Source organism: Mesocricetus auratus, unplaced genomic scaffold (assembly GCF_017639785.1).
Source record: "Mesocricetus auratus isolate SY011 unplaced genomic scaffold, BCM_Maur_2.0 Super-Scaffold_100004, whole genome shotgun sequence".
Classification (NCBI taxonomy): domain Eukaryota; kingdom Metazoa; phylum Chordata; class Mammalia; order Rodentia; family Cricetidae; genus Mesocricetus; species Mesocricetus auratus.
The window spans coordinates 115,011,831-115,039,652 of NW_024429189.1; the positions used below are offsets into that span (position 1 = coordinate 115,011,831).

Consider the following 27,822-nt stretch of genomic DNA (forward strand, 5'->3'; position numbering starts at 1 on the left):
TGGGTCAGGGAGATCACTGAGGCCCGTGACTGTCTAGCTGCATATCAGAGTCACCTTAGATAGACAGTGTACCTTTCTTTCTGGTGTTAGCAATACTTATAACTTGCTTTCACTAAAAGTACTTGGGGACTTTAAAAACACAGGGTGTGGTAGCACATATGCCTTTAATCTCAGCAGTTGGGCAGCAGAGACAGTAGGATCCCTGTGAATTTGAGGCCAGCCAGCTCTATGCCATAGTGAGACCCCCATCTCTTTCAAAAAACAAAAGAAGACGTGGATTCTACAACACACATGACAGTAGGGGCATAGGAACTTAATCATTTTTTATGTGTATGGGTGTTTCGCCTGTATGTATGTCTGTGCACCATGTGTACAGATGAAGATATTGGAGCCCCTGAAATTGGAGTTACAGGTGGTTGTCAGCTACTGTGTGGGTGCTGGGAATTGAACATGGGTCTTATGGAAGAACAGGCAGTGTTTTAACTACTAATCCATCTCTCGAGCTCTGAGAATTTAACTTTTAGTAAAATTTTAGAATCTCTGCATGTAATCAAACACCTGATCCCTGAAGTCATTGCTTCTCTTCCCAGGTCAGAATAGGTATCCTTTTAATGGAAGTGTTTGGAGCATGACACATTCCCCCAAAAGCCCCTTCCCCTCTTCTTGTCAATCTCACTAGATTGGGGTCCTACAATGTAGTAGAGATGGGTAGGATCATGTTCGGATAGTATAGTTTGAACACTGTCAGTCTTCAGAAGCAGTCCTATCTTGGGCCATGAAAGCTGCAGGCAGGAGGTGCCTCTGGATGGTTGAGTGTACAGCAAATGACTCAAATAGGGGTGAGATGTTGGTAGCCCCTAAATGACCCTCAAGGTCCTACTCCCTCTGGCTCATTGCTTGGTACTAAGCATGAGTTCACTGAATGAAAGGATCAAAAGCCAAGAGAGCTCAGGGGCATCATTAACCCAGTTGTCATCAATGGCCAAGCCTGCAGATGGTGTCCTGCCTGTGCATCACAACAATAGGAACCCAGATAAAAATCTGTGTGTCCAAGAAGAGTTTATTTTTTACAACTGTCAGGAGGGTAATATCAAGAGTTGGAGCACACTCCATAGCTAGGTTATACCCATAAACCAAACATCTAAAATTGAATAGATTAAGGAGCCAGATAAGGAATCTATATTATTTGATCCAAATAATCTGTTGGTTACTTTTGGCAACTAAGCTCTAACCACACCTGATGATTTTTTCTGTATGAGTAAGAACACCCAGCAATGGCACAGAATCTTCCCCTTTCAGTTACCAGGCAGCAAGTCTATTGCCTAGTATCCTGGGATGGAAGCAGAGAGTACTGCTGTGTGAAAGATGCTGCCATTAGGGCTAATCGGCGCAAATGGTTGTACAAATGGTGTTGTTGAAGTTACTGCACTAAGGATCTCTGGGAGATCTTTGGTTTGGCAGATCCAACTCTCCTTTGGGTTACCTGTGCAAGTTACACACACACACACACACACACACACACACACACACACACAGAGAGAGAGAGAGAGAGAGAGACAGACAGACAGACAGACAGACAGTCAGACAGAGACAGACACAGAGAATTACAGAGGTGATCCTTTAGAGGTGAGGAGTGACTAGGTGATCCAGTGGAATTCTCCAGCTACAAAGACAATCTGGTGGAGCAAGATAGACCCTCAGACTCTCCCAGGGCAAGGGTCCTGTTCCACCTCTTCTCCTTCTGGAGCCAACTGCCCCCTTGAGAGAAAGGGTCAGTGGAGGTAGATTTCCATGAAACTCCATGTTCTTTTTGTAGCAGAATGCAGTTGAAAATATTGACTTGGATCAGAATATCATGTTTAACAGTGTGCATGGAATGTCTAACTTTCTTTCTGTGGCTTTGTGGGTTTTTTTTCCTTTTAGTAAAATCTGTCAAAATTTCTAACAGAACAGATTTTTCAAAGACTCTGTGTGGTTATTTTGGTTATGCTTGTTTATGTAAATAATCAGGAGACTAGATCTATTTTCAGATAAATTGGTCTTATTTTGATTATTTTTGGTAAAAATGGAGGTTGTTATAGAGAGAAGAATTAAGTTTGGGAATTGGAAGAATGCAATGCCACACTCTTTTCAACCCCATATTCTACAGCCTGCTCCATAACAACAAATGTCTTGCACATATATCGGAGAGAATGTTAATCATTGGCAATTTTCCAAGACGTTCTGCAGACAAGTATCATTTTTTATGCAGAACTTTGTATGTGTGTGTGTGTGTGTGTGTGTGTTGTGTATGTACATGGTCATGTGGGTGTTTGCATGCATGTCTGCAACATACATGCATGTGTGTGAATGGTAGGTAGAGCTAGAGGTTGCCATTGGAAGTCTTCCTTCATTGCTCTCCATTCTCTTAGGAGACAGGGGTCTTTTACTAAACTTAGAGCTCACCAATTCATCCAGATTCACTAGCCAGTGAGCTCCAGGGATCCTCTTTATTCCATTCCTCACACCCAGCACAGGGGTTATAGTCATACACCACCAAGTTTGGCTTTTACATCAATGCTAGGGAGCCAAACTCATGTCTTCATGATCACAGATGTCACTTTATTAACTGAGTCATGGCCTAGCCCAGTTTTTCCTATTCATTAACACACAGATGCCCAATATATTTTGCTTTTCTATAACATACAAAAATAAGATATCAAAATATATGAACTCTCAATTTGTGCTTAATAACTGATTTTTCAACACTCTGGAAGGCAGTATTAATAAGACTTACCACCGAGTTTCAAAAAAAAGTAGAGGAACATGAAGGAGGTAGAGGGACAAGTCCAGGGTGCCTGGGTGTAGGGAGGGGGAAGTCAGAGGTGGATATACTCATGATATATTGGTAACATATACGAAATTGTCAAAGAATAAATAAAAAGATATTCTATTAAAATGTATTTCTTAATATTCTACTTTATTTAGAAATGACACACACTTAATGAATGTTTATAAACTTTAACACAATATAGCATTGAGATTTTTTTTCTTTTAAAAGGTATTTTAGTTTTAATTGCATGACTGTGTGGGGTGTGTACACACCTGAGTGCTGGAGATTACAGAGTTAACAAGATGGCACTGAATCCCCACCCCCAGGAACTGGGTCAGAGGCTGTTGTGAGATCCTGGATGTGGGTGCTGGGAACTAAACCTGGGTCCTCTGCAAGAGCAGTCAGTACTCTTGAGCCCCGAGGACGGCTCCATCCCTGCCAGTGTCTGTGATGTTAATTGATGCAGAGGCTGAGCTTTGTACACAGGTATGTGTTCCCAAAGAACACCCTCCCAGGGATGCTGGGTGCTGCATTCTGAAGTCATCTATCCTTGAAGCAGCCACGTGGTTCCTGGTGGGGTCAGTGGTCTGGAGTGAGAGGATGATGACATCAGCCCCCATGGTCTATGTCAGGAGGGTTGAGCTGGCCGAAAAGAGATCGATACAACTCTGTCCTGGCATCATCATTCATTGCAGTGTGGTCAATAGGTGCCATGAAACTCAGGAGCTTGCTGAGGACATGAAACCGAAGCTTCCTTCCTTTACTGGCTTTTCTATCTACCTTCTTTCGGATCTTGCTTCGTAATTTCTGGATTGCAAGCCACTGCCTTCCCATGGCAACCTGATCATTTGGATCCAAAAAAATATGGAACACTTCACGAATTTGCATGTCATCCTTGCGCAGGGGCCATGCTAATCTTCTCTGTATCGTTCCAATTTTAGTATATGTGCTGCCGAAGCGAGCACTAGCATTGAGATTTTATGTTACTGAAAAATATTTTTTCTTTTTGAGATGTTGCCTCTATGAATCCCTCGTTGGAGTAGAAATTGCTATGTAGACCAGAATGACGGACCAGACCAGGATGGCCTTGAACCAACAGAGATCCATCTGTCTCTGCTGTTGAAATCAAAGGTATATGCCACCGTACCCGAACTGTCCCTTCTAAAGAGATTTTTGAAACAATAAACAGTACATGTATAAATGTTTTCCCCTATATATTCATCTAATTTACTTGTTATTAACAATTTCTTCTAAATTTCTCATGAAAATGTTGTATTAATGGGATGTGAGCTAGAGATACAGACTTTGGGTTCATTTGAAAACACAGGAGGGAATGCCATCACTACTACCACCCTCCACCCCCACCCCACCACACACAAATACACACATAGGACCAAACATATTTGGAACAGGAAGAGGTTTGGATTGGGGAAGGAGAGAGTGGAACACTTGTGATTAAGGAATGAAGGATTAGCTTATGGGATGTGTTAATTTTATAGGCCAAGGAATTGTCTATCCAAATATTTAAGAACATTTTTAAGAATGTCATGAGCAGGTCATCTATATCATACTTTTCTCCCAAGGATCAGGTACCATCATGGAAGAAGGGTCGGAAAGATTATAAGAATCAGTGGTCAAGAGGGCCAGCATGGAACAGTGTCTTCTGGACATGATAGAATAGCTGTGCTCATGAACTCACAGAAGCTGCAGCTGCGTGCACAAGATCAAACAAGTCAACATTCCAGAGTGGGGATGTGCTCCTAAGCCTCCACCTCTAGCTGAGGAGGTTTTGACAACGGACGGCTACTAGGGGAGAAGAGTCAGTTTTCTTTAAGGGTGTGGCCCCTGATAGGTCAACCATGCTCCTGTGGATAGTCCCATACCCATGAGTGTACAGGCAGCACAAAGTGGTCCCAGTGGGTTACAAAAACAAACAAGCAAAACAAAAAGGATGTGAAATTGGGAGGAGGGCTGGGATGGATAAGGAAGGGATAAGGGATGAATATAATCAGAATATATGGCAGTTATGTATTCAATTCTTGTAGAATTAGTCAAATAATATTATATTAAAAATAACATTAAGGGAAAGATAAAGGGAATTGGGAAGAAATATGGTGGTCAGTGATGGTTTGTTGCGTGAGAACAGAGCATACTATGCTGGCCTTTGATTTCTTTTCCTAGTCAGAGAGCATTGTGTCAACAATAAGACACTTGTGATCACTTGGGTTTTTAGCTACCCTGTATGTCAAGAGGGGATTTTGTATTTGGAATAAGGCAAATAATTTATAAGGCAGTTTGGTACACATGTGACTTGCTATTTGTGCTTGGCTAGCATTTACAATTCTCCTCTATGTGCTGACTCACATCTAAAAACATTAAAAGTAATCTCATTCTCTCTACTCCTAATTTTTTATCATGTCAAGTCATGTCTCTCACCCTTCAGGTCAGGTGAAAAGTCCAGCCTGTTTGAGAACTACCCTGGATACTGACAAGAATGAAGAGTCTCTGTAAAGCACACAGCAGTCCCAATTGCTGTGTTTTAGTAGAGAAGGCTTTTTGTAGTTGGCCACATGAGTCTTTTCCCCTGTGGGATGGAATGTTCCACCAGATAGAGCAGCAGGTACTATAAATAGATGTTCTCTGTCTCACTACCTGGCGCCTGCTCCTTGTCCTGGCAGCTTCCAAATTACTGCACAGAGACTTAGTATCATTTATAAATACTAGGCTGAAAGCTCAGGCTTGTTACTAACTAGCTCTTACAACTTAAATTAATCCATTTCTATTACTCTGTGTATTACCTCGTGGCTAGTGGCTTTACCTGTCTCTCAACCCTGTCTGTCCTTCTCCTTCCCATCATCCTGAGTTTGGTTGCCCCACCTCTACTTTCTGCCTGGCTACAGGCCAATCAGCATTTTATTAAACTAATTAGAGTGACAAATCTTTACAGAGTATAAGAAGATTATTCCACAGCAAGGTACTGTGGATGCAGGTCTCCATTTTGAAGGCTAGCCTATCTGCAGACTTTGAAGGTAGAGCCAGGCAGAACCCACTTCCAAATTGCTCCATGGACCAGGAATTAGAAGTTTATGCCACTAATTAAATTGAAAATTCTATGTATTATTTCACTCTGCTGTTTACCTGAAGCAATGATTTGTTTATTTGGTTACATAATAGCATCATGGTATTAATATTATGCTTTCTTTTCTTTTCGAGTTAGGGTTTCTCTGTGTAGCTTTGGAGCTATCCTGGCACTCGCTCTGTAGACCACACTGGCCTCAAATTCATAGATATCTGCTTGCCTCTGCCTCCTGAGGGCTGGGATTAAAGGTGTGTGACACCAGTTCCTGGCCTAATACTATGCTTTCTTGTAATTGTTTAGTTTAGTCTCTCTCTCTCTCTCTCTCTCTCTCTCTCTCTCTCTCTCACACACACACACACACACACTAAGTAACACACATGTGAAGGGGGTAATATATTGATAGCATTATGTATTTTTCTCAGATGAGAGATTAAAGTCTGAATTGTGAAGACCTTTTGGGTGAGTTTTGTGACCCACAGTGTTTACTTATTGGTCACTGTCTTCCTTTGCTACACATTTCCTCCCCTAACATCTGCTCTGGAGAGCTGGCCTTGGAACCTTCCTGAAAGCTATTTCCTCTTGGGTTCTACAGATAGTAGCTGTGCTGGTTAATTTTTCTTTGTCCACTTGACACAATCTAGAGTCACCTGGGAAGAGGGAACCTCAGTTGAAGAATGGCTTCCATCAGATTGACCTGCAGGCCAGTCTGCGGGGTATTTTCTTAATTGTTAATTAATATTGGAGGGTCCAGCACACTGTGGGCAGTACATTATCTAGGCAGATGGACCTCAGATGTGTAAAAAAGTGGCTGAGCTTGGCATAGTGATACAGGCCTTTAATCCTAGCACTTAGGATACAGAAACAGATAGACCTTTCTGAGTTCCAGGCTAGCCTGTTCTACATAACCCATTGCAAGCCAGCCAAGGCCACATAGTGAGACCCTGTCTCAAAAAGAAAAGTTAAAAAAATAGCTGAGCAAGTCAGAGGAGTGAGTCAGTAAGCAGTGTTCTTGCATGACCTGTGCTTCTAGGCTCCTGGACTGACTTTCCTCAATACTGTTCTATAAAGTTATTACCTGTAAGCTAAATTAAACTTTTCATACTTAAGTTGCTGCTGAGTGCCAGTGAGGGCTAGAAAGGCATTTAAAAAGAGATTCTTCCAGAGAAACAGGAAATTGGGGGGGTCAAAATTTCCATACTTGTAGATGACATGGCCTTATACTTTTTGCTTTGTTTTGTTGGTTTTTCTTGAGACAGGATTTCTCTGTTCTGTAACTTACTTTGTAGACCTGGTTTACCTCAAACTTGTTGAGATCCACCTGTCTCTTCTTCCTGAGTGTTGGTATTAAAAACTTGTGCCAGCACCACATGGCATGATCTTATACTTTAAGGGCTTTAAAGATTCTACCAGAAAGCTCTTCAACTTGATTAACACTTTCAGTAAAATATAAAATTATATATTGCCAGGTAGTGGTGATGAACACCTTTAATCCCAGCACTCAGGAGGCAGAGGCAGGCTGATCTTTGTGAGTTCGAGGCTAGCCTGGTTTACAGAGCTAGTTCCAGGACAGTCAGAGCTATCACATAGAGAAACCTTGTTTCAAAAAAAATCTGTGTATTCATAACTGAGAAAGAAACCAGGAAAACAATATTCATAATAGTCTCAAAAACATGACAGTGTAGACATAAATTTAACCACAGAGGTTAAAGTCATTATAACGAAAGTGTTAGAACCAAAAAAGAAATAGAAAGACTAACAGATCAGCAGAATTAATAAGTGACCATAAATTCAAGAGAATCCTCATTAAAATTCCAATGGTATTCTGTACTGTTAAAAATCCATATGGCAGCACTGAAGACCCTGAGCAGAAAAAAAAAAATTACTGGAGGAAATCACACCTGATTTCATGACATACTCCTAATAATAATAAAAGCATTGATATGACACAAAAAAATCAATGGAATATGGATGAATGGGGGAGGGAGGCAGAGAGAAAGAGAGAAAAAGAAATAGAGAGAGAGAGAGTCAGAGACAGACACAGAGACAGAGAGACACAGAGAGAGAGAGAGAGAGAGAGAGAGAGAGAGAGTAGTTGGGCTTTTCTTTAAGCCACCAGCATACAAATAACAGCACAGAGACCTTTTATTAATTATGAAAGCTTGGCCTTAGCTTAGGCTTTTTCCCAACTAGCTCTTATAACTTAATCTGTTTTTATTAATGTACATTCTGTCATGTGGCTTGGTACCTGTACTGTATGTCTGATTATTTCAGTGTCTTGCTGGCATCTCTTGTGGTGCCTAGATTAATTTCCAGTTTCTCTCTCTACCTAAGGGGTCCTATCTAGTCTCTCTTGCCTAGCTATTGGCCACTCAGCTCTTTATTAAAGCAATCAGAAGGGGCTGTGGCAAAGATACATCTTCACAGTATACAAAAAAAAATGATCCCACACAGACAAGGAGGGAAGGAGAGAGGGAGGGAGGGAGGGAGGGAGAGAGAGAGAGAGAGAGAGAGAGAGAGAGAGAGAGAGAGAGAGAGAGAGAGAGAGAGAGAGAGAGAGAGAGAGAGAGAGGAGATAGTCCCTTAAGCAAGACTGCACATCCCAAGGAAACTGACCCAGGGCACATAAGAGCAAGATGCAAGAAGCTCTCTCAGAGGAGATTCCACCCTTGATTCTAAAATCACGCATGGCCGTGCAGCTTGCGTTCATCTAAATACTGTACTGTTTAATTCTGTGGGTGGTGAAGCACAGCTAAAGACTCTGGCTTCTATATAACACTTAGCCCATGCACTCATTCTTCCTCTAAAAATAGAGCTGCTGTGCTGTGACTTGCCCGCATCAACCCTGTTGGAGGACTGCTTCCCAGTCTTCAGCAGCTAGGTAAGGTCCAGTTAGGATTGTCTGGCCGGCCAGAGAGATGTGAGCAGAGCAGGTGGGTCCCTGAGGCCCTGAGCATCCAGTACTTGCCTACATGTCATCATGAAGAGAATTTGTTCTTCTCTCAATAGTCACCGTATAGCTAACAGTCAGATGGGCAACTGGAAGGGCTGAGTTTGGAACGTATTTCTTCAGAAAATGAAGCAGAAATGGTAGTTTTGGAAAACACATTTTAATTTAGCTTAAAATTATTCTTTGATGGTTATATACTTTAGAATTTTTTCTTTTGCTTAGCTGTATTGTTTGGTTCAAAACACATCAACTGTGTGGGCCATATCTTTAATGAACTTAAATATTCAACATAATTATTTGAAAGTTATATATGCTTACATTTCTTGTTGACACCAAAGCAAATCATTTGGGGATAAAAGCAACCTTTGTTTGTAATTAAAGTTGCTGCTGTTTCTGTAATGTGTATTCCCCCACCCACCTTGTTAAAGGGTAATAAAACTATTATATGACCAAAACCAAAACAACCCCCCCAAAAAAACCCCAAGAGTTGAAGAGAAAAAATACAAACTAAATGGTAGCAGCCCTACTCTGAGAGTTTTAACTTTTCATGTGTCAGTTTGGCTTGGCTGTGGTGCCTAGGCTTCTTTTCATTCAGTATTCTGGGTGTTGCTGTGAAGTACATTGGGGATATACTTAATAGACACACTCAGTAGCTTTAAGTAAAGAGGGTGGCCCTTGATAATATGCAGGACCTCATCCTATTAACTGAAAGCCTGAAGAGCAAACACTGGGCTTCACAAAGGAAGAAGGTCTTCAGCCTCAGGATGTAGCATACAAATTCCATTCTCTGATAGGACTCACAGTCATGTGAACTGACTCCTGGGAACCAGAAATTCTCTTTCCCAAAGCATGTGAAGGAAACGCTACCTTTCCTTTACCCTTTATCTTGTATTAAGATGTAAAGGAACTCTGTCTAGCATGGTGATGATGTCCATAATTGTGTTTCTCAGAAAACTAAGGCAGGAGAGTTATGGGTTTGAGGACAGGAAACTTAGTGAGACCCTAAAAAAAGTTCTCTGACTTACCTCATCTAACACATCATAGGACTCCCATTTTAGAAAGTGTCTTTCTCCCTGCACTGAGAGCAGAGCTGGTGAACAGAGAGGCCAAGAGTCTGGACAGGTATTCCCCTTATTGGGGTCTTCACTTGCCTATCAGCATATAAGCACTAAATAAGATTCCTCCTTCCCAGTTGCATTTCTCCAGGAAGCTGACTAGTTTTCATGTTGACTTGACACAGGCTGGCATCATTTTGGAAAAGGGAACGTCAATTGAGAAAATGACTCCATCAGATTCACCTGTGGGCAAGCCTGTGGTACATTTTCTTGCTTAATGATTGTGGTCATTTGGATGAAAATGGCCTCTTGGGCTCATAGGGAGTGGTACTATTTGAAAAGATTAGGAGGTGTGGTTTGGTTGGAGGAAGTGTGTTACTTGGGGTGGGCTTTGTTGTTTCAAGAGCTCAAGCTGGGCCCAGAGGCCTTTTCTCTTCCTGCTGCCTACGGATCCAGGTGTAGAACTTTCAGTTTCTCTAGCACCATCCATGTCTACCTGTGTGACACCATGCTCCCTGCTACAATGGACTACACCTCAGAATCAGGAAGCAAGTCCAATTAAATGCTTTTTTGTTTTTTCGAGACAGGGTTTCTCTGTATCGTTTTGGAGGCTGTCCTGGAACTCCCTCTGTAGACCAGGCTGGCCTAGAACTCACAGAGATCCACCTGCCTCTGCCTCCCGAGTGCTGGGATTACAGGCGTGCGTCACCAACACCCGGCTAACTGCTTTCTTTGATAAGAGTTGCCATGGTCATGGTATCTCTTCACAGCAATAGGGCACTACTAAAATGATGATGATGTGCACAAGCCCATCCCCCTGGCTGGGTGGGTAGTCCCGTACTGTACTAAAAAAGCAGGCTGAGTAAGTAAGTCATGAGAAGCAAGCCAGTAAACAGCACCCATCCATGGCCTATGCAGTGGTTTCTGCTTCTGGGTTCCTTCATTGAGTTCCTGCTGTGACTTCCTTTGGATGATGGAGTGAAACTGTAAGCTGAAATAAAACCTTAAGTTGATTATGGTCACGGGGCTTTATCACAGCAATAGAAACCTTAAGTAATCACGGTTGACTGTGTTTTAGTAATGCTTGTGCAATGAGTCTTCAAAATGCCTCCGGAAAGAGGGTCATAGCATTTCCACATATGTGAAGTACAGACGGGAGTGGAAGGATGGAAAGGGCATGGTAGCTCATGTCGGAATGAAAAAGAGAAAAGAAATAGAAAGGAAAGGACATGACTGGTTCCAGGGTTCTGCACCGGATAAATGAAAGAAAAGAAATAAGAGAAGGAAAAGAAAGCAACACGATTGCCCCTAGATATAGTGGGGGAAAAGTTTATTATAGATATGTGGGAGAGCATAGGCAGAGGCAGCAACATTTGAGAGTCCACAATGGACATGATCCTGAGCCATGTTAAGAGAAGAGGGAGGGGGAAGGAGAGGAGAGAGCAGGGGAACCAGGTGCAGCAGTCCAGAGTCCCAAAAGAAAGGAGGGGTAACCGAAATGGCTGGGTTATACAGGAAAGGGTAGCTGGGGGAGGGGCAGCCCAGCCCCTCAGTTGGAGAAGTTTAGATGGGGGGTGGCAGGTGGGCGGGTAAGCCATTTAGGATGGCATGAGAGATACAGAGAGAACCAGGTGCCGGTGTCAGCTTTGATGTGTTAAACAGGCACCTGAGCTATCTGTCTCAGGTTTGAGACCTAGCAGTCTCCTTTTCCCAGACCCACCTATGTAGTTCTCATCTGTACTGTGTACAAGCAGGATATTGTTTTTAGTGTCTTTTGCTGTATTGCCATTCACAAGCACTGTATGTTTCTTTCAAATCAAAGGTTTGCGGCAACTGTGCATTGAGCAAATCTATGGGTGTCACATTCTGATCATAGTATTTCTAACTTTTTCATTAGTTATGGTGCTGTGATCTGATACCTTAGATGTTACTACTGTAATTGTTTAGATATTTAGTTTTAATTGTCAACTGGACCTGATATAGAATACTTGGGAATGGAGTCTCAATTTAGGGATTGCCTAAATCAGGTGGTCCCATAATATTTTACCACAACAGAAATGAAAGCTGAAACAGTATCCTGTGATACTGTGCTCTTCTTCTGTTTATGTGCTATTAGGGCTGAACTCAGGCCATGTACATGATATACAAGACTTCTACCACTCAGATGCATCCCCAGCCATCTCTAAGATTTATCTTGAGGCAGGCTCTAGATGAGTTGCCTAGGCTATCCTTCATCTTAGATTCCTCCAGCCTAAGTTTTACAAACAGCTGAAACTACAGCTCTATGGCACCAAGTCTAGCTTGACAATGAGTGTCATCACAGCTCCACAGGTTGACTCCTTCCCCATCTTTCTCAATCTCTTTGGGCCTCTGTATCTCTCTGGGATGCGATGACACTGAAAACCGGCAAATGTGTCATCCTACAATGGGCTCCAAGTTTCAAATGGGAGAACAGCCCATGCTTTGAATGGCTGAGCCATCTCTCCAGCCCCAGGTGATGGCTACTTAGTTTGTTTTCCTTTCTTTCTGTCAGTGTGAATAGCTCAGCTGTAAGAAGGCATGTACAAGGCAGTTACTTGATATTATTTATCTTGGCTATATAAAACAGGGGCAGAATTGTTAGGCTTATGAATGCTATACTTAACAAACACTTTGAGGATATGCCAGGTGGTTTTTCCAAATCATTTTCACCACCCTCACCAGCTGAGTTGGGATTCCTGTTTGTTAATTTCTCTCTTTTCAATGACTATGTCACAAGTATGAAGCAGGAACTGATGCTTTTAACTTACCTTCAGATTCATGTTAACCATTCATCTATATGCTAATGTCTGTTTTGCATATCTTCTTTAGAGATATGCCTATTGAAACTTATAATTTTTAATTGTGCAGCAGGTTTTAAAAAATCAACTTGTTTAGGAGATTGTCTTTTTCTAATTTCAACATCTTTCTAAAAGGAAATTTGCTTTCTTGGCTTTCTTACTAGTTTTTAATAGCTCTTTATGCATTCTGGTTATGAACTGTGTACCAGATATATGAACTGATTGTGTGTGTGTTTGTAGGCTATCTTTTCTTTCTTTTTTTTTTTTTTTTTTTTGGTTTTTCGAGACAGGGTTTCTCTGTAGCTTTGGAGACTGTCCTGGAACTCACTTTGTAGACCAGGCTGGCCTCGAACTCACAGAGATCCGCCTGCCTCTGCCTCCCGAGTGCTGGGATTAAAGGTGTGCACCACCAACGCCCGGCTGTCTTTTCACTTTTTAAATTTAACTGGTGAGTTATGATGGGTCACTGGAAAAATTTCAGAGTACTACTTTGGTTAGGTACCAGCTCAGCAGATATGCAAAACTGGACTGAGTCAAGTCAGTGCTCTAGACACATGGCAGAGGAAGACAGGACAGTGGATCTGTCCAGTATGCAGGTTCTCATTGTAGGGTGGGGCCTTGGTGAATGTAAGGCAGCCTCTTTAGAGGTGTATCATAGTGCCTCTGCCATGATTACTGTGGCAGTCCAGAATCACAGAGCCATGGGAACACACTTTAGCGTCACTACCTGCTGGTGTCAATCCAGAAGTGTGGCCAATTCCCTTAGTTGGCATAAGAGTGGCCTGGATTTGGGCCAAAGACAAACAAATGCTACTGTTCAGGATCAAAGGACTCTTACAAGGACAGATGTTCTAGGAAACACTGTGATCTGAGCACTCCAGTGGCCTGAAGAGAGCTTCCTGATACAGCTCTGATCAGTTTGGGGACTTGAATGCAGACCCCAGTAGCTGGGCTACTCCCCTCTGCATCGAGTGGCTGGTGAATGGACAGTGAAAACTTGATTTTAATACTGTGATCTCACACACTGGGGTGCTGAGATGTTCCTGACCTATACAACTGAGGTGATGTTACTAGCTGAAAATCCCTGGTTGGAAGTTGGAGTCAATTATGTCAGTGCATTTGTGTTGAAATTACCCCAATAAGGTACATAAGAAGCCTTGTGTTATGTCAGGGAAGAGAAGAGTTGGGAGCACCAATCTGTCATCCCCATAGGCTGTAGTAGACCAGTGTTCTTCCTCCTCTCTCTCTCTGTACCTTCGACCTGCCCCACTCACTGTCTGACTCCCTTCCAAAGGCAGAGGCAAAGCTTCCGTGTGGCAGCTCAGGTTACTCCTGGTACTTGTGAAGGGCTCATCCTGATATGCATGGGGATGTAAGCCTTCAGCTCCTGTTTTTTCTGTCTCTCCTTGCTGCATGTCCTGAGACAGAAACAACTCAGAAGGAGCCAAAGGAAATCTTTTTTTATTTTTTTAATTGAGCAAGGCATGATAGGTACTGCAAGGAGAAGAGAGGGGCCAGGGGACAGCTGTTCAAAGGTGCAAAACCTGTCTGCAGCAGCTCCTCTGCTGTCTCCTGGTGCTGACACACTGGAGAAGTCCCCCAGGGCTGGAGCGCCCTTTCAAGGGATGGCATACTACAGGGAAGGAGTACAAGTAAGAAGCAGCCTGCATCACCTTTCTGGACTCAGCCCTTAGACATTTTTGCAGCTGGATTTCGTCAGGGTGTGCGTGCCTTGCCAGGGCACAGAGAAGATCTGGAAGGTGCAGAGTGTCTTCTGCAAAAGGGAACAGAGAGGAACAATCAGCATGCTAATACAGTTAAGAAGAGAAGTGCCCATCCCAGGATGATGGAGCAGGTGTGGAATGATGAAAGTGAAACACTTTCCCCCTTCTAAGTCCCAGGACACTCGGTAGGATCTATTCGTTCCTACTCCCTGATGTCATGTGTCCCCTTTCCTGGCCCCATGACTCCATATTCCTCAGCTCCAGCACAGATTGTTAAGGAGTAGCCTGTGTTAGGCTTGGGAGCCCTGGGTTAGGATAAATAGAGCCTTTCTCTCCAGCAAGAAGCGTTGTAGCTGCCTCTAGTCCAGTAGAGATAATTGTCCTCTTAGTACCCCCAACTCCCAGTATAAGTTCATTCAGTAACTATTAATCATGTGGACATACATCCTTCCCCGGCCCTACATGGGCACAGGTCTGTTTTGGCTTGTCATACACGTGCCGAACACCCACCTGCAGCCACCCATGAATCACTACTCCCTACAGATGAGCTCTCCACTTGTGTCCACAGTCTCCAAATATATCCATTCCCCCTCAAAATCATATTGATGGACCCCCTTGCCTGTGTGATTGCTCTTAGGCCCATATCAGGTACATACCCTCATTAGATGGGGCTGGTCATGGAAAGGACAGTCTGTCAAATTTGGCTGGGACTTGGTACATGTAGTTCGGCCGACCACCACGTCCAAATAGTAGTTTATTCCAGCCACGATCTACAGTGAAAACACAACAATCCCACCAAATCAATTATACAGAGTCACCTCACATCATAGAACTAAAGTGTTTACCTAGGGCTTATGCCTGCATTGCTGACAGGCCAGAACTCTCCCTCACAGAGAATATAAGTCAACTCTTCCTGGACAAGTGGCCTCAGGCTCTACAAATAATTGTGTTATTCTGAGCAACCTTGACAAGGTGTCATATGTAGTTGAGTAAAAGGAGAAGCAGGGAACAAAAGGCAGAAGCCAGGACTGACAAACCCTTCAGTGAGTAAGAAGGGAGAGGATCTGGTGTGGGGAGACAGCCAGGGTGTTCTAGGAGCGCAGCATGGTTTGGGTTATCAGCAAAGGCTCTGGATTACAGAATGGGATTAGCTCAAATCTGCTGACTGTGGCTCCTCGGGCTGAAGACACTGTACCACTGGAGGAAAGCCAGTAGCTAAAGTGACTGTAGCACCACAGGGTCATTTACCTTAAGGGACTACCCCATCACACACCAAATCATGGCTGAAGGGAACCTTATCATGTGGCTCATGACTGACAACCACAGCAGGCTGGACCATTCCACATTCCTAAGGACAGCAAGGCAGAGTAGGAACTGCTCAGAGAAAGACATGCTGCCAGACAGGATGGAGATAGGCCGTGCCTGGAGATCCTATGTGTAAGGATTCTGGCCTGTCCCTGTCACCTGGCAGAATGTACTAACCCTGGTCAGCCCAGGGTTCCATAATGACTAGTCTGCACACGGGTGTAAAGGACCCCGTTAAAAGAAAGACCCCGGCCCAGTTACACTCTCTTGTTTTCTGCTCTCTTTCCTTCCGTTCCCGTGGGACAGACAGGACGTTTCCTGTGTCCCTCTTCTCTTCTGTCCTCTCTTTGTCTCTACACCTATTTTCTCTTTCCTTCCCCCTCTTTCCCTTGCTAATAAAACTTCTCACTAAGCTGTCTGCCTGGCATGTTTGTCCCCCACCTAGGTCACCTTCACCTGCCATGGAATTCAAGGTTCCCCAGGTGTTTTATCATAACACTATGAACTGTATGGAGACGAGCAGACTAAGTGAGGATCTGAGTGAAGGAACTGAGTGTCTGTGGATTCCCCACTTCCCAAATGAAATCTTGGGTATGTAGAGAATGCCTTTGGTTTTGTTTTGTTTTACTTTGAAAGCATTCACAAAAATAAATGCACAGAAACACACGCTCGGGTGCACGTGCACCTGAGTAGAGCCAAGAGATCGGAGGAAGCATGGCCAAGCGTTTACCAGAGGAACGGGATAAAATCTGAGTGCCTGTCACACTAAGAAGTTTAAAGAAGGGCGAGGGCAGCTGTAAGGCCTACTTATCCTTCCAGGTTATATTAGCAGTTGACACCAATCCCAGGCAGCAGCTGGTAGCGGCTAGCTCAACCTAGGAGACTCTGGCCTACATCTTTGGTGCCTCTGCTCGGTGGACTTTTGGAAATAGAGCTAGGAGGGTTAGTGCCTACCCGCAGTTCTTTCCTGGGTTCCAGGATAAACCAGAGGGGGAGAAGCCCTGGAAACACTGAGGAGGGTTGAGAAGCAGGGAGGGAGGGAGGAGGACCGCCCCCATGGGAAGCACTCGCATTGGCCAAATTCCTGCAGACGCGAACCGCGCCCTGGCTAGGAGGGGCCCGAGAGCAGGGGGGCAGCGGGGACACTCACCTGCTTACGGGCTCTCACTACCTCAAGGGCGCGGCTGTGGTACGCATCGTTGCTGCCCTTGTTGTATTCGCTGATGGCGAAGTCCAAAGCTTGCTTCACGCCCTCTTCGTCGACTTTGGCATCCTGCAGACCTCCCAGCAGGCGCGGTCCTTGCTTGAGGTTCGCAGCCGAGGCCACAGCCAGGATGGCTAGCAGGAGCAGCGGGGTGTGCAGCGAGCTGGCCATGGTTGCTGGGACAGAGGGATAGAGCTCAAACAGGACTCGTTGCTGCTGCTGAAGTGAGGCTGCTAACACTGTCCGGCTTTTACCAATTGAGAGACTTGGGAACCAGCCCTCCTCTCCTGGCTCCTCCTTTTCCGGCTGCCTTCCCTTCCTTCCCTACTCCCTAGTCTCGGCCCCGCCTACGCTGCATCATCCCACCCTCTTCTTCTGTCTGCCCCTACTTCTGGTCTCTTCTTGCCCCGGAAGTCCTATCCAGAGCAGGCCACCTCCTATTCCCCGCCCCTCCCCCACTCAACCGCGCCCTTCCTGCCTCTCCCTAATGTTTTCATTCTTAGCTCTCTGTTCTTCCCAGTTCCTCATTTCCAGGGCCCTCTTCCACAGCTTCCCCTTTCACAGTTCCCACTTTTTTTTTCTTTCTTTTTCTTTTTTTTTGGTTTTTCGAGACAGGGTTTCTCTGTATTGTTTGGAGGCTGTCCTGGAACTCACAGAGATCTGCCTGCTTCTGCCTCCCCAGTGCTGGGATTAAAGGCATGAGCCACCAATGCCCGGCTACTTCCCAGTTTCTTCTGGTTTCACCAGAGAAGCTATTGCCCTCTGAACCCTAAAATGCCTGTGACATCTGAACTCTCTTTCTCCAGAAAAGAAGAGGGCAACCAATCTTTAACTTCCCTGGCCTTGACCTCTGAGTGCTGGGTCACTATCTGGAAAAACTCTGAGCAGAGCTGTTGTTTCTGGTTCCTACAGGCTCTGCCTTAAGACACTTCCTTGTTAAAGGAAAATGAATTGACCTTGGGGAATGGGGATGAATATGGCATTCTGTGTAATTACTCAGTATCCTTAAACTACTCAAGCCAGGCCACCCTAGGGACAGGAGACAGCACAGGTGGTTAAGCCCTGGACAGACATTGCTGCAGGCTGCCCAGTAGTGAAACAGCATAAACCCAGGTGTCTTTTAAGCTTTCTACTAGACAGGTTAAAAACTACTGATATGAGAGCCTGGGTGTGTTGTCTCTTTTTTTTTTTTTTCTCGAGCCAGGGTTTCTCTGTATTTCTTTGGAGGCTGTCCTGGAACTCATTCTGTAGACCAGGCTGGTCTGGAACTCACAGAGATCTGCCTGCCTCTGCCTCCTGAGTGCTGGGATTAAAGGCGTGAGCCACCAACACCTGGCTGTCACGTGTTTTTTATTCCAGCACTTGGACAGTATAAGCAGGTGGATCTGCTAGTTCAAGGCCAGCTTCATCTACGTCTGTAGTTTCAGGCCAGCCAGAGCTATACAGTGAGATCCTATTGTACAACAAACAAACAAAAAACCCAAACCAAAACAGTTTTAAATAAGTACAAACATCGAATATTTTATTGTATTATTTAACCTATCAAATGTAATTTCAGCATACAGTATAGTCCTTATATTCCTTAGTGTGCATACTAATTCATTAGATTCTATGTATGTTTGTAACATTTAGGACTGATGTTCTCTCTGTCTAGCCTCATTTCCCATATCTGTTAACTACTCATGCTGATGAATATAGCACCGTGGAGCCAAGCTTTAAGGTTTGTGCTGGTGGTAGAGGCAAGGGGAAATAATTAAGATCAGGCGATTATAATGCTCTGTAGAAAGTGAGATAAGGAGAAGGAGAGATGGGTGTCACTGGACATTAGTTGAGAGGTCCCTTTAGGATTTAAACAGATAAGGAGTTCCACCTAGATCAGGAAAACAGCATTAGGTGGAGGGAATGGCCACTGCCCAGGTGATGAGGTTCAACAGGGCTTTCCTGTTCAGAAACAAGGAACACTGGAAGAGGGTAAGTCTAAGCAGGGAAGAGGTAGGACCAGAGCTACCACTCTAACAGTTTTGTGGATGCTGTATGAGGGGCCTATGGGCCAAGCTAGTGACAGGGCAGACCCCTGAGGATGAGCATCAAAGCACACAGGGATCCTCACTGTGGTTCTGGTCCTTTGTCTCCTGCTTGGAAAGATAACCTACTTTTTACTGACTCACCCGGAGTGTGGTATTGTTAACATATGATAAAAGACTTTAAGTGTACAGAAATAATTTTAGCAAGTGCACACAAAATCTAAGACATGTGTCTGACCTCAGAAAGTTCCCTGGTGCTTCTGTGGTCCCTGTTGGTGCCAACTGGACCCTTGCCAGCCCATCTGTCCCCGGAGACTCATCTTTTATGGACTTCCTGTAAACATTCAGAATTAGCCATGTCTGGCCTTTTGGGCAGCGGCATTTGCATTAGTTTTTTAACCTGACCGTTAGTTTTCTTTCTCAAACAGAGGATATGATATATTCAAGTGGCTACAGTGTTGGCTGATATATCCTCCAGCTCAGGATAAAGTAAGCCTGGGTTCACTATGGACCCCAGGAGTAGACAGGGTAGAGCTGAGTTCTCTGCAGATAGAGGATATTATTTCTTCTTTCAGCCTCACTCTCTAACTCTCTATGCTTAAAAATGATCCTGTGACAATTGAGGTGGTAGTGAAGGTGTCTGGTTTCAACCAGAACAATGGAAAACCCTGGGCCCTTAAAGTGTACTAAGAGGGATTATGTTGGGGGTGGTAGGTAATAGTCACTCAGTGTCATTCCTGCTCTTCTTTGGGTCTAGAATCTGGATGGGACCCTATCAGCAGGAATCTAACAGGTAGCAACAATATGACTAATAAGTATTCATGTTCAGGGTTAGAGGCATGGCTATGTTCATCTTGCCCTATTAGGTAAAGCAGCTGTGGTAATGATGGCATTTGCAGAAATCTTCGAACAGCTGCATGGATGTTTTCCTGGATAAATAGGAAAGAGGAAGCAGACACAAAGTCTGGAAAGAGGGCCGCATGTGGCCAGGTCTCTCTGAGTAGAATGCTGGGCAGTCATCAGGTTTTTCTGGGCTCCACTCTCAGGAGCATTGTTATACATAGGGTGTGTTAAAATAGGGGGAACCGTCTTTATCTCATCATTTGACCGTGGGAAGAAGGTCCAGGGTGGACTAGTGTGAGTGAGAGCATGCTGAAGAGAAGTGGCGTGCATGTTGACATCTGTGATCACACAGCCTGTCAGCTTCCTATTAGAAGACTGCCCTGATTCATTTGGGAGAGTAGGTTACCTGAGAGGGGCACTTCTGATCCCCAAGGGACAGACATTACTGCAGGGAACTTTCAGGAACTGTAAGGACCACTTACAGCCAGGTGACTTAAGAGGTGGAAAGTGAGGCAGCAACTCTTTTTTTTTAATTTTTATTTTTAAACTTATTTAAATTAGAAGCAAGGTTGCTTCACATGTCAATTCCAGGTCCCTCTCCCTTTCCCTCCCCTCCTCCCACACCCTCCCACCAGCCTCCCAATACCCCCTCATTTCCCCAGGGAGGGTGAGGCCCTCAATGGGGGTGTCTATAGTCTGTCATTTCATCCAGGGCAGCACCTAGACCCTCCCCCAAGAGTCCAGGGTGAGAGTGCATCTCTCATTGTCTCAAAGTCCATTTGTGTGCCAGGGATAAATACTGATCTACTACCCAAGGCCCAATAGATTGAGGCAGCAACTCTTGGGCCAAGAGTCTGTCCATTCTTCTACCTTACTTGGAGGCAGAACTGTACGTGCCAGAGGGGTGACATAGTTCAGTGGTCACAGCTCACAAGGAAAGAGCAGTTCGTGTCCTGGAGCCTGCAACTTCAAGATAAGTTACAGACATCCCAAGAGAAAAAAGAGGAAACCAAGAGCTGAACCACAAGCCTGCACGTAATATAAAGGAGTCTACCTGTGCAGGACAGAAACATGACTCCCTTGTGACAGAGATGACTCAGGGAAGTCCCTGTCTGCTTGTGTGGCTGTTGGTTTCTTGATCTGAATTAGAGAGGATATGAAGGGGTGCTAGAAAGTTTCTATAATAATAAATGGATATTCCCTGGGCCTGGTAGAGGAAGGCCTGTAATCCCAGCTACTACAGAGGCTAAAACAGGAGGATACAAACTTCAGGGTTAGCCTGGGTTACATAGTGAGAACCTATCTCAAAACATAAAGTAAAAAGAGGACTTGACATGTAGCACCCTCATAGAATGTTAGCTTAGGATGTGTGAGGCCCTAGGTTTAGTTTCATGTGTGGCATATAAACAAACAAACAGTGAATGTAAAATAATGCTATTTTTAAGTAAGTGGCCAAACAGATAAAGCATTACCTAGAGTGTCAGGAGATAAAATGAAATAGGTCAAGAGTTGAGATCCTGAATATTCAAGGTTTGAGCCATTAGAAGTAAAGTATCTGTGGTAGTTGCTTTGAGTGATAAAGTCATAGGTTTCGTGAGTTCTCTTTCAGAAGAGGAGAGCCTGAAGCTTCCTTTATGGAGTGTTTGAGGGTCTTTGGGGTCTAGCTCTTGAGTCCCTTGTGCACACACTTTTGTTGTCCTTTCTCTCTTCTCTCCTTTTCCTATCAGCAACTCAGGGTTACATGGGGGTGCTTCCGGGCCATGTGCTCACTTCAGTGCAGTGTTAGGCTGGGGAGGGATTATTATCTTATCACCGGAAACTATGATGCATCCCATGGAGACCGATGTGAGTGCAGAGTGCCTGGTGTTTGCCATCTGGCTCTTTTACAATTCACAGCAAGGTAGAGACTCTGGTACTTTGTACTCTGGTAGTCTTGACTTCAGGTGGCCTCTTGTTCTCAGACTATTTACAAGAGTAGATTCTCGATGAATGTGCCACAGCCTAGTGGAGGGCAAAAGGGAAAGGACTTCTGGGGACACAGGCGGCTTCCTGGGGCAGCAGGATATTCCACCCATCTCACTGGACCTCACTCATAGGATCTCACCACAGGGAACACAGGATGGATGACTTCGTTGGGCAATCCCCTTGCAGGCCTGATTCCTGGGTGATCAGAAGTTCTGTCCAACCCACAGGCTGGTGGTCTGACTCTCAATGTTGAGCAATGGAACCTTAACTCCTGCCCTGCCTGCTCAGAGTATTCCTGAATGTTGGGGTCAGAGTACAGGGGTTACTAGGACAGCCCTGTATTCTCTCCAGTGCCCTTGCCTCCTTCTTACCTTCAGTAGGTGGCTGGATTCAGTGTCCAAGACTCTTCTTTCCCATGATCTTCTCCATTAGGCTGTGACTTTGATTTTCTGTCTTCTTATGAGGCCTGGACTGCACAGGCTCAGCAGAGCATCCTGCTAAGTCAGTTCAGAGAGCTCCACCCTTCACATCTGACCACCACTGTCTAGTTCCTCATCTCCTTCAATGTCCCTGTGTTGTTTTCACTCAAAATCTTGGTGAGTTCTTTTAGCTGGAAACCACTCCCTGGGATGTCTTTCCTAATTATCCATTTCTCGACCCCCTCTTCAGTCCCTTGACTGTCCTTCTCAATGAATCTCTGTGAGTCCAAGACCACCATGGGCTGCACAAGGATAAATCAATCTAAAAGAGTAACAGAGTTCATGCCTTTAATGCCAGCACTAGAGATGTATATAAGGATGAAGCAAAGGGTCTCTCTCATGTGAAATTCAGTTTCCAATCACAGGGAAGACAGGATCTCCATTTCAGCCTTGGTAGAGGTAAGAGCTACTGGCTGGCTGCTTTGATTTTCTGATCTCCAGCTTGAATCCCAACATCTGTCTCTGGGTTTTATTATTCATGCTACAACAGTGTATAATTTTCTCTAATGCTAGCTTTTTAGATTGTTCCTAGTTTGGAATTCTATAACAAATCATGCTGTGACATTAATTTTTAAAGTTTTATTTTAAAAAGTTTACTCCTTGAAAACTTTGTAGATGTTTACAGTTCATCTTAAACACTCATATCTGCCCTGACTCCCTCTCCCCAACTTTACCTATTCCCTGATAAATTTCCCTTCAGACTTCATGTTCTCTCACTTAGTGCTGTCCATGTGCACATGGATTTGGGTTGTCTACTAGGGTATTGGCAGTCAGTGTATGAGTGGTCACTCCCAAAGAAAAGTGAGTTTCTCTTACCTATAACTCATCAACTAACACTCACAATAGAGAAAAAAAACTTAGTTCAATTTAGATTGTTCTCTTTATGTAACTGAAATTTTAACTGGGAAGATCTTGCATGCTTGAATGTTTCTCTGTGTGTATGTGTGTGGTGTAGTGATTATGTGTACATGCACATGTGGAGGCCAGGGGTTGATATCAGATAACTTCCTCAATCACACTCTCCATCTTAATTTTATTATTTACTTATTTAGTGTGTGTGTGTGTAAAGGGCAGGCACGTGTGTATCACAGTATGCCTGTGGGAATCAGAGGACACCTTTTGGAAATCAGTTCTTGCCTTCTTCCTTGTTGAAGCAGAGTCTCTCTTGTTTGTGTTGCTGTTGCTCCAGGTTTGATGACCTGTAAGCACACAAAGTGATTCTCCTGTTTCAATCTCCCATCTTCCCAATAGGAGTATTGGGATTACAGATGCATGTCACATCATAATCAGGGTATTTATTGATTTACTTACCTTATGTGGGATCCAGGGATCAAAAAGCAAGCATTTTTACTCACTAAGCCATCTCTTTATAGTCCGTATGATTTAAGATGGGGTTTTCATAGAACCTGGATCTCATGAGTGGGTTATTGGGGCTAGACAAGGAACTCCACTCCCAGCGCTGGGATTCCAGGTGCCACTGCCACACCTGGCTCTTGTGTGGGTGCTGGGGATTCATATATAGTCCCAAGAACTTGTCTGACACATTGTACTGGAGACTGGACTCATGGTCTTAAATATGCTAAAGCAAGAGCCTTTGCACCGAGTATATCCCCAGGTCCCAACCTGACATTTTAAAGTCATCCCCACTTTTCATCCTCTCATCTGTTCTTGTCTCTTACTTTTCCCTTGGACCTTCTATTTTCAATATATTAATTTTTCCTATTTCTTGTCTCCACCACTGTAACGTTGACTGGGTACTTACTGTTTGTTTACTGCGAGCCTCAGTGTCCAGCATATGACAGACCCAGGTGTATGCTGAGTGAATCAGCGCTCTTATCTCTAAACCCCTTTTGTTTGTTTTGAAGAAATCATGTCAACATTTCCTCAGCACAGCTTCAGTTATACACATGATTTGAGCAAATGGTTTTGGTAAGAAAGGGAAGGAAGATTATCAAAGGACTAAAAAGATGAGAGACAGAGAGAGAGGCAGAGAGAGAGAGAGAGAGAGAGAGAGAGAGACAGAGACAGAGACAGAGAGACAGAGAGACAGAGAGAGACAGAGACAGAGAGAGACAGAGACAGAGACAGAGACAGAGAGAGACAGAGAGAGGAAGCAGAATTGAAAAGATGTGAAGTTATCAGAAGGAAGCCACACCTGTGTTAAGTATTCTGCAAGGATGATTAGCTAATTTGATGCATGATTGTGGAGAATTGGAAGTCCTAGATCAATAACCAGATTATCTTGGGTATCTTTAACTCTGACTCTGATAACCATTCATGTCTACTTTTGTGTCTGACTTAACATCCCGTGACTAGCACGTGAGATCTTTTGGGATGTATTAACTTAGGAGAGCACTAGCTTATATTATTCAAAAAGCTAAGAGTAGAACCAGGCAGCAGCTGAAAGCTGAAGCAGAGACAGCTTCACCCATTGTTCCCATCAGTAAATGTGAACTGTGACAAGTTCATGAAACCGTTGCCGTGTTGAGACATCATGTTTGAGGCAACCTCAATTTGTGTTCCTGGGACAGTGTCACTCATATTTGACTCCAGAATAATTGTCTCTTATGTTCTTTGAGGTGAAAACTGTTTTATGTCCACAAACTAATGTATTTCACAGTTTGTTGTCTCTGTTTTTGAGGCAGAGTTTACCTGGATAACCTTGATCACTTCCTGCCACCCACAGCTTCCCAATGGAACATTATTTATTTATTTATTTATTTATTTTTGGTTGTGAGCTTAGCCCTTAATGGCTGAGCCATCTCTCCAGCCCTATTTATTTATTTTTGAGACAGGGGTTTCATTATGTATCCTTCAGTGACCTGGAACTCATTTTGAAGATAGGGCTGGCCTGGAATTCAGAGAGATGCTGCCTGCTTTTGCCTTCTGACTGCTAGAATTAAAGGTATGAACCACCATGCCTGGCTAAGTGCACTTGTTTTTAATGTCACCAAAATTAAGACAGGAAGCCAACACACACACACACACACACACACACACACACACACACACACACACACACACCAAACCAGCCCTCCTAAACCAAATAACCCACATCAAAACACCCCATCAAACATTATTATAAACAAATTACATAAAAAAATCAAAGAGAGTGAATTTATATTAATGAAGCCAAGAAGGCTGATATAGTGACAAAGCTTATAATCCCAGAGCCCTGAATGTGAAGATACGAGCAAAAATAATTTGATGCCAGTCTGGACTGCATAGCAAGATCTTGTCTCAAAGATCCAAGGACTGGGGATATAACTGAGAAGTAATTGCTAAGGCTGCACAAGGCCATGTTTCAATTTCCCCACCATAGAGAAAAGGAGAGATCTAGTTGGACCAGTTTCCCAGTCAAGGTCTGAGCCACTGTCTGGAAATAGGTGGTAATTAAGGTGTAGGCAATTGTAAGATGACACTCTATTCTTCTCTACTTCTTGTCTATCTTCCACAAGCAGTCTCTCCTCAGGGACTTCACCCTGAGCTAGACTTGTGAAGGGCAATGTGAAAGTCAGAAAGCTCTAGGCAAGACAGCAAGACCAGATACTGACAAGAATGGGGCATTGTATTCTCAGGGGATGCATCAGTCATTTCCAGATGTGGGCAGGTAATCATTGATGGATATCTTATTTATCCCCAAAGAAGGGGTTTTTGCAAAGACAAATGGGCGTTACACCGATCCTTTCCCAGACAGAATCCACTTTGTCTGTAAAGGGGTCCCAAGTAAGACCAAGTGGCCTTTGCCATGGCAGCATGGACCTTGAATGCCCACCATTGCCAGCGTATTCACGTTAGAGTGTAAAACACTCTGCTTTTTAGGGTGAAGAACAGATACAGTGAAAAAAGTATATTTGTGAAGACTAGGGGCTGGGTCAAAGGAAAGTGTGGAGTTGAAACACGGAGTTGTTTTCTTTTGGACAAAAGAATATATCATCCTTACATGCTGTTTCTGGTTAGTTTAAGGGAGCTGGAAGAGAAATTAAAAAATAAGATTCATATTTTACCTTTATTTATCTAATGCTTTGTCGCTTTCTTTATGTGTATCTTTGCTTTTCAGCAATCTTGTTTATGAACCAGTCCTGTGACTGAGGCATGCTACCTCCTGAAGAGGCTGTGAATTGGAATCTCCAGGGTGGTCAAGCCAAGCAGGGCTGGTCCTTCTGAGGGTAAAATACATCTAGTTCTCAGCTTGGTACACTATTGCACTGAGTCAGCGCACATGTGCCATGGTGCCTGCTTAAGGTCAGAAGATAACTTCTAAGAGTTGGGTCTCCTTCCACCCTTGGGATCCCAGGGACTGAACTCAGAATGTCAGTCTTGGCAGCAGGTGCTTTTGTCTTCTCAGCCATCTTCTTGGTCCCAGACACTTTTGTTTACTGCTTTTCACTAACTGAAGCTTGGGAAAAGAATGTGATGGCTGAGTGTCTTGAGTGGGTTTATTTTGAAAAATTTCTAGTTCATAGAGAAATGTCAAAAAATGGTTTCATTGGCATTTTAAGTACTCTCCAATCCTGAGTTATGAAATTTAACACGATTACCAGCATTGTTGTGAAGTGATTTTGTCGTGTGATTGACGTTTACAATGTGTTGACCTCAGGGGAGGCAGCTAAGCCTAGCTGACACGGTAAGGGCCAGTGTAGTCAGCAGAAGAGCCTTGGGGAACAGAGCTGAGTTGTCTGAGGACGTGACAGTGGACAGCAACTGTACCTTGTGTCCACAGGTTAACATCCCCAAAGCCTGCCTTTGGGCCTGGCCTACCTCTGCTACACATGCCAACATCTGCTGCAAGGCTCCTCATGTGTCACTATCGTCAGTGATGGTTATCTGGTTGAACTGAGTGGTAAACCTATATCTACCAACTGTTACCATTACTTTTCTCTCTTCTATATACAGGCTCACTTACAGCACGCACATATATCTTATAAGCACAGAATTAAACTCTGTAGTGCCTTACAAAATCTTTTCAGGGCATGTTGTACATATTCCTCTGAGTGCTTCTACTGGAGAAACAAGTTGTTTTAAGAAACTAATCATTGATTTAAGTAGATTCATCATTTAGACAATGATTACCTCATAGATCTTTTAAAATGTCCTCCTCTTGCTCCCGGAAGTCCTTTCACAGCATTTCCCTCATCTGTTCCAGGATCTCGTCTAGAATCTCTCCGAGCCTTTTGTTCTGATGTCTTATCATTTTCTTGAACCAGAAACATCTGCTCTACCCTTGTCTTTCATTTCACCTACATGTTTGACTATTACAAAGGTATTTTCATAATATTTTATATATTAATCTTCCAGTTTTTAATGTGTATTATTTAGCTTCATGTTGCAACAGTAAAATGCCCAACACAGGCTACTTATGAAACAGATAGAAGTATATTTGGTTAATAGTTTTGTATACTTAATCCGAGTTTGGGCATAAGAGAGCATGCTCACACATCAAGTTACTAAACAGAGACAGACAGAGACACAAACAGAGAGAAGAGAGAGAGAGAGGGAGAGAGAGAAGAGAAGAGAAGAGAGAGAGAGAGAGAGAGAGAGAGAGAGAGAGAGAGAGAGAGAGAGA

General features: G+C 43.8%; 1 protein-coding gene and 1 non-coding gene across 2 annotated transcripts; both read right to left on the reverse strand.

Moving 5' to 3' along the window:
* Positions 1–3,670: 3,670 nt before the first annotated feature.
* LOC121140627 lies at positions 3,671–3,777 on the reverse strand. The gene has a single exon (XR_005877545.1). It is a non-coding gene; the product is annotated as a U6 spliceosomal RNA (small nuclear RNA).
* A 10,378-nt stretch (positions 3,778–14,155) lies between these two features.
* Positions 14,156–17,248, reverse strand: LOC101829167 (cystatin-C). The gene is made up of 3 exons (XM_005072595.4): positions 16,892–17,248; positions 15,093–15,206; positions 14,156–14,486 (listed from the first exon to the last, which is right to left on the reverse strand). The coding sequence occupies exons 1-3, from the start codon at positions 17,114–17,116 to the stop codon at positions 14,403–14,405; spliced, it is 423 nt and encodes a 140-aa protein (XP_005072652.1). The 5' UTR covers positions 17,117–17,248; the 3' UTR covers positions 14,156–14,402.
* Between the last annotated feature and the right edge of the window lie 10,574 nt (positions 17,249–27,822).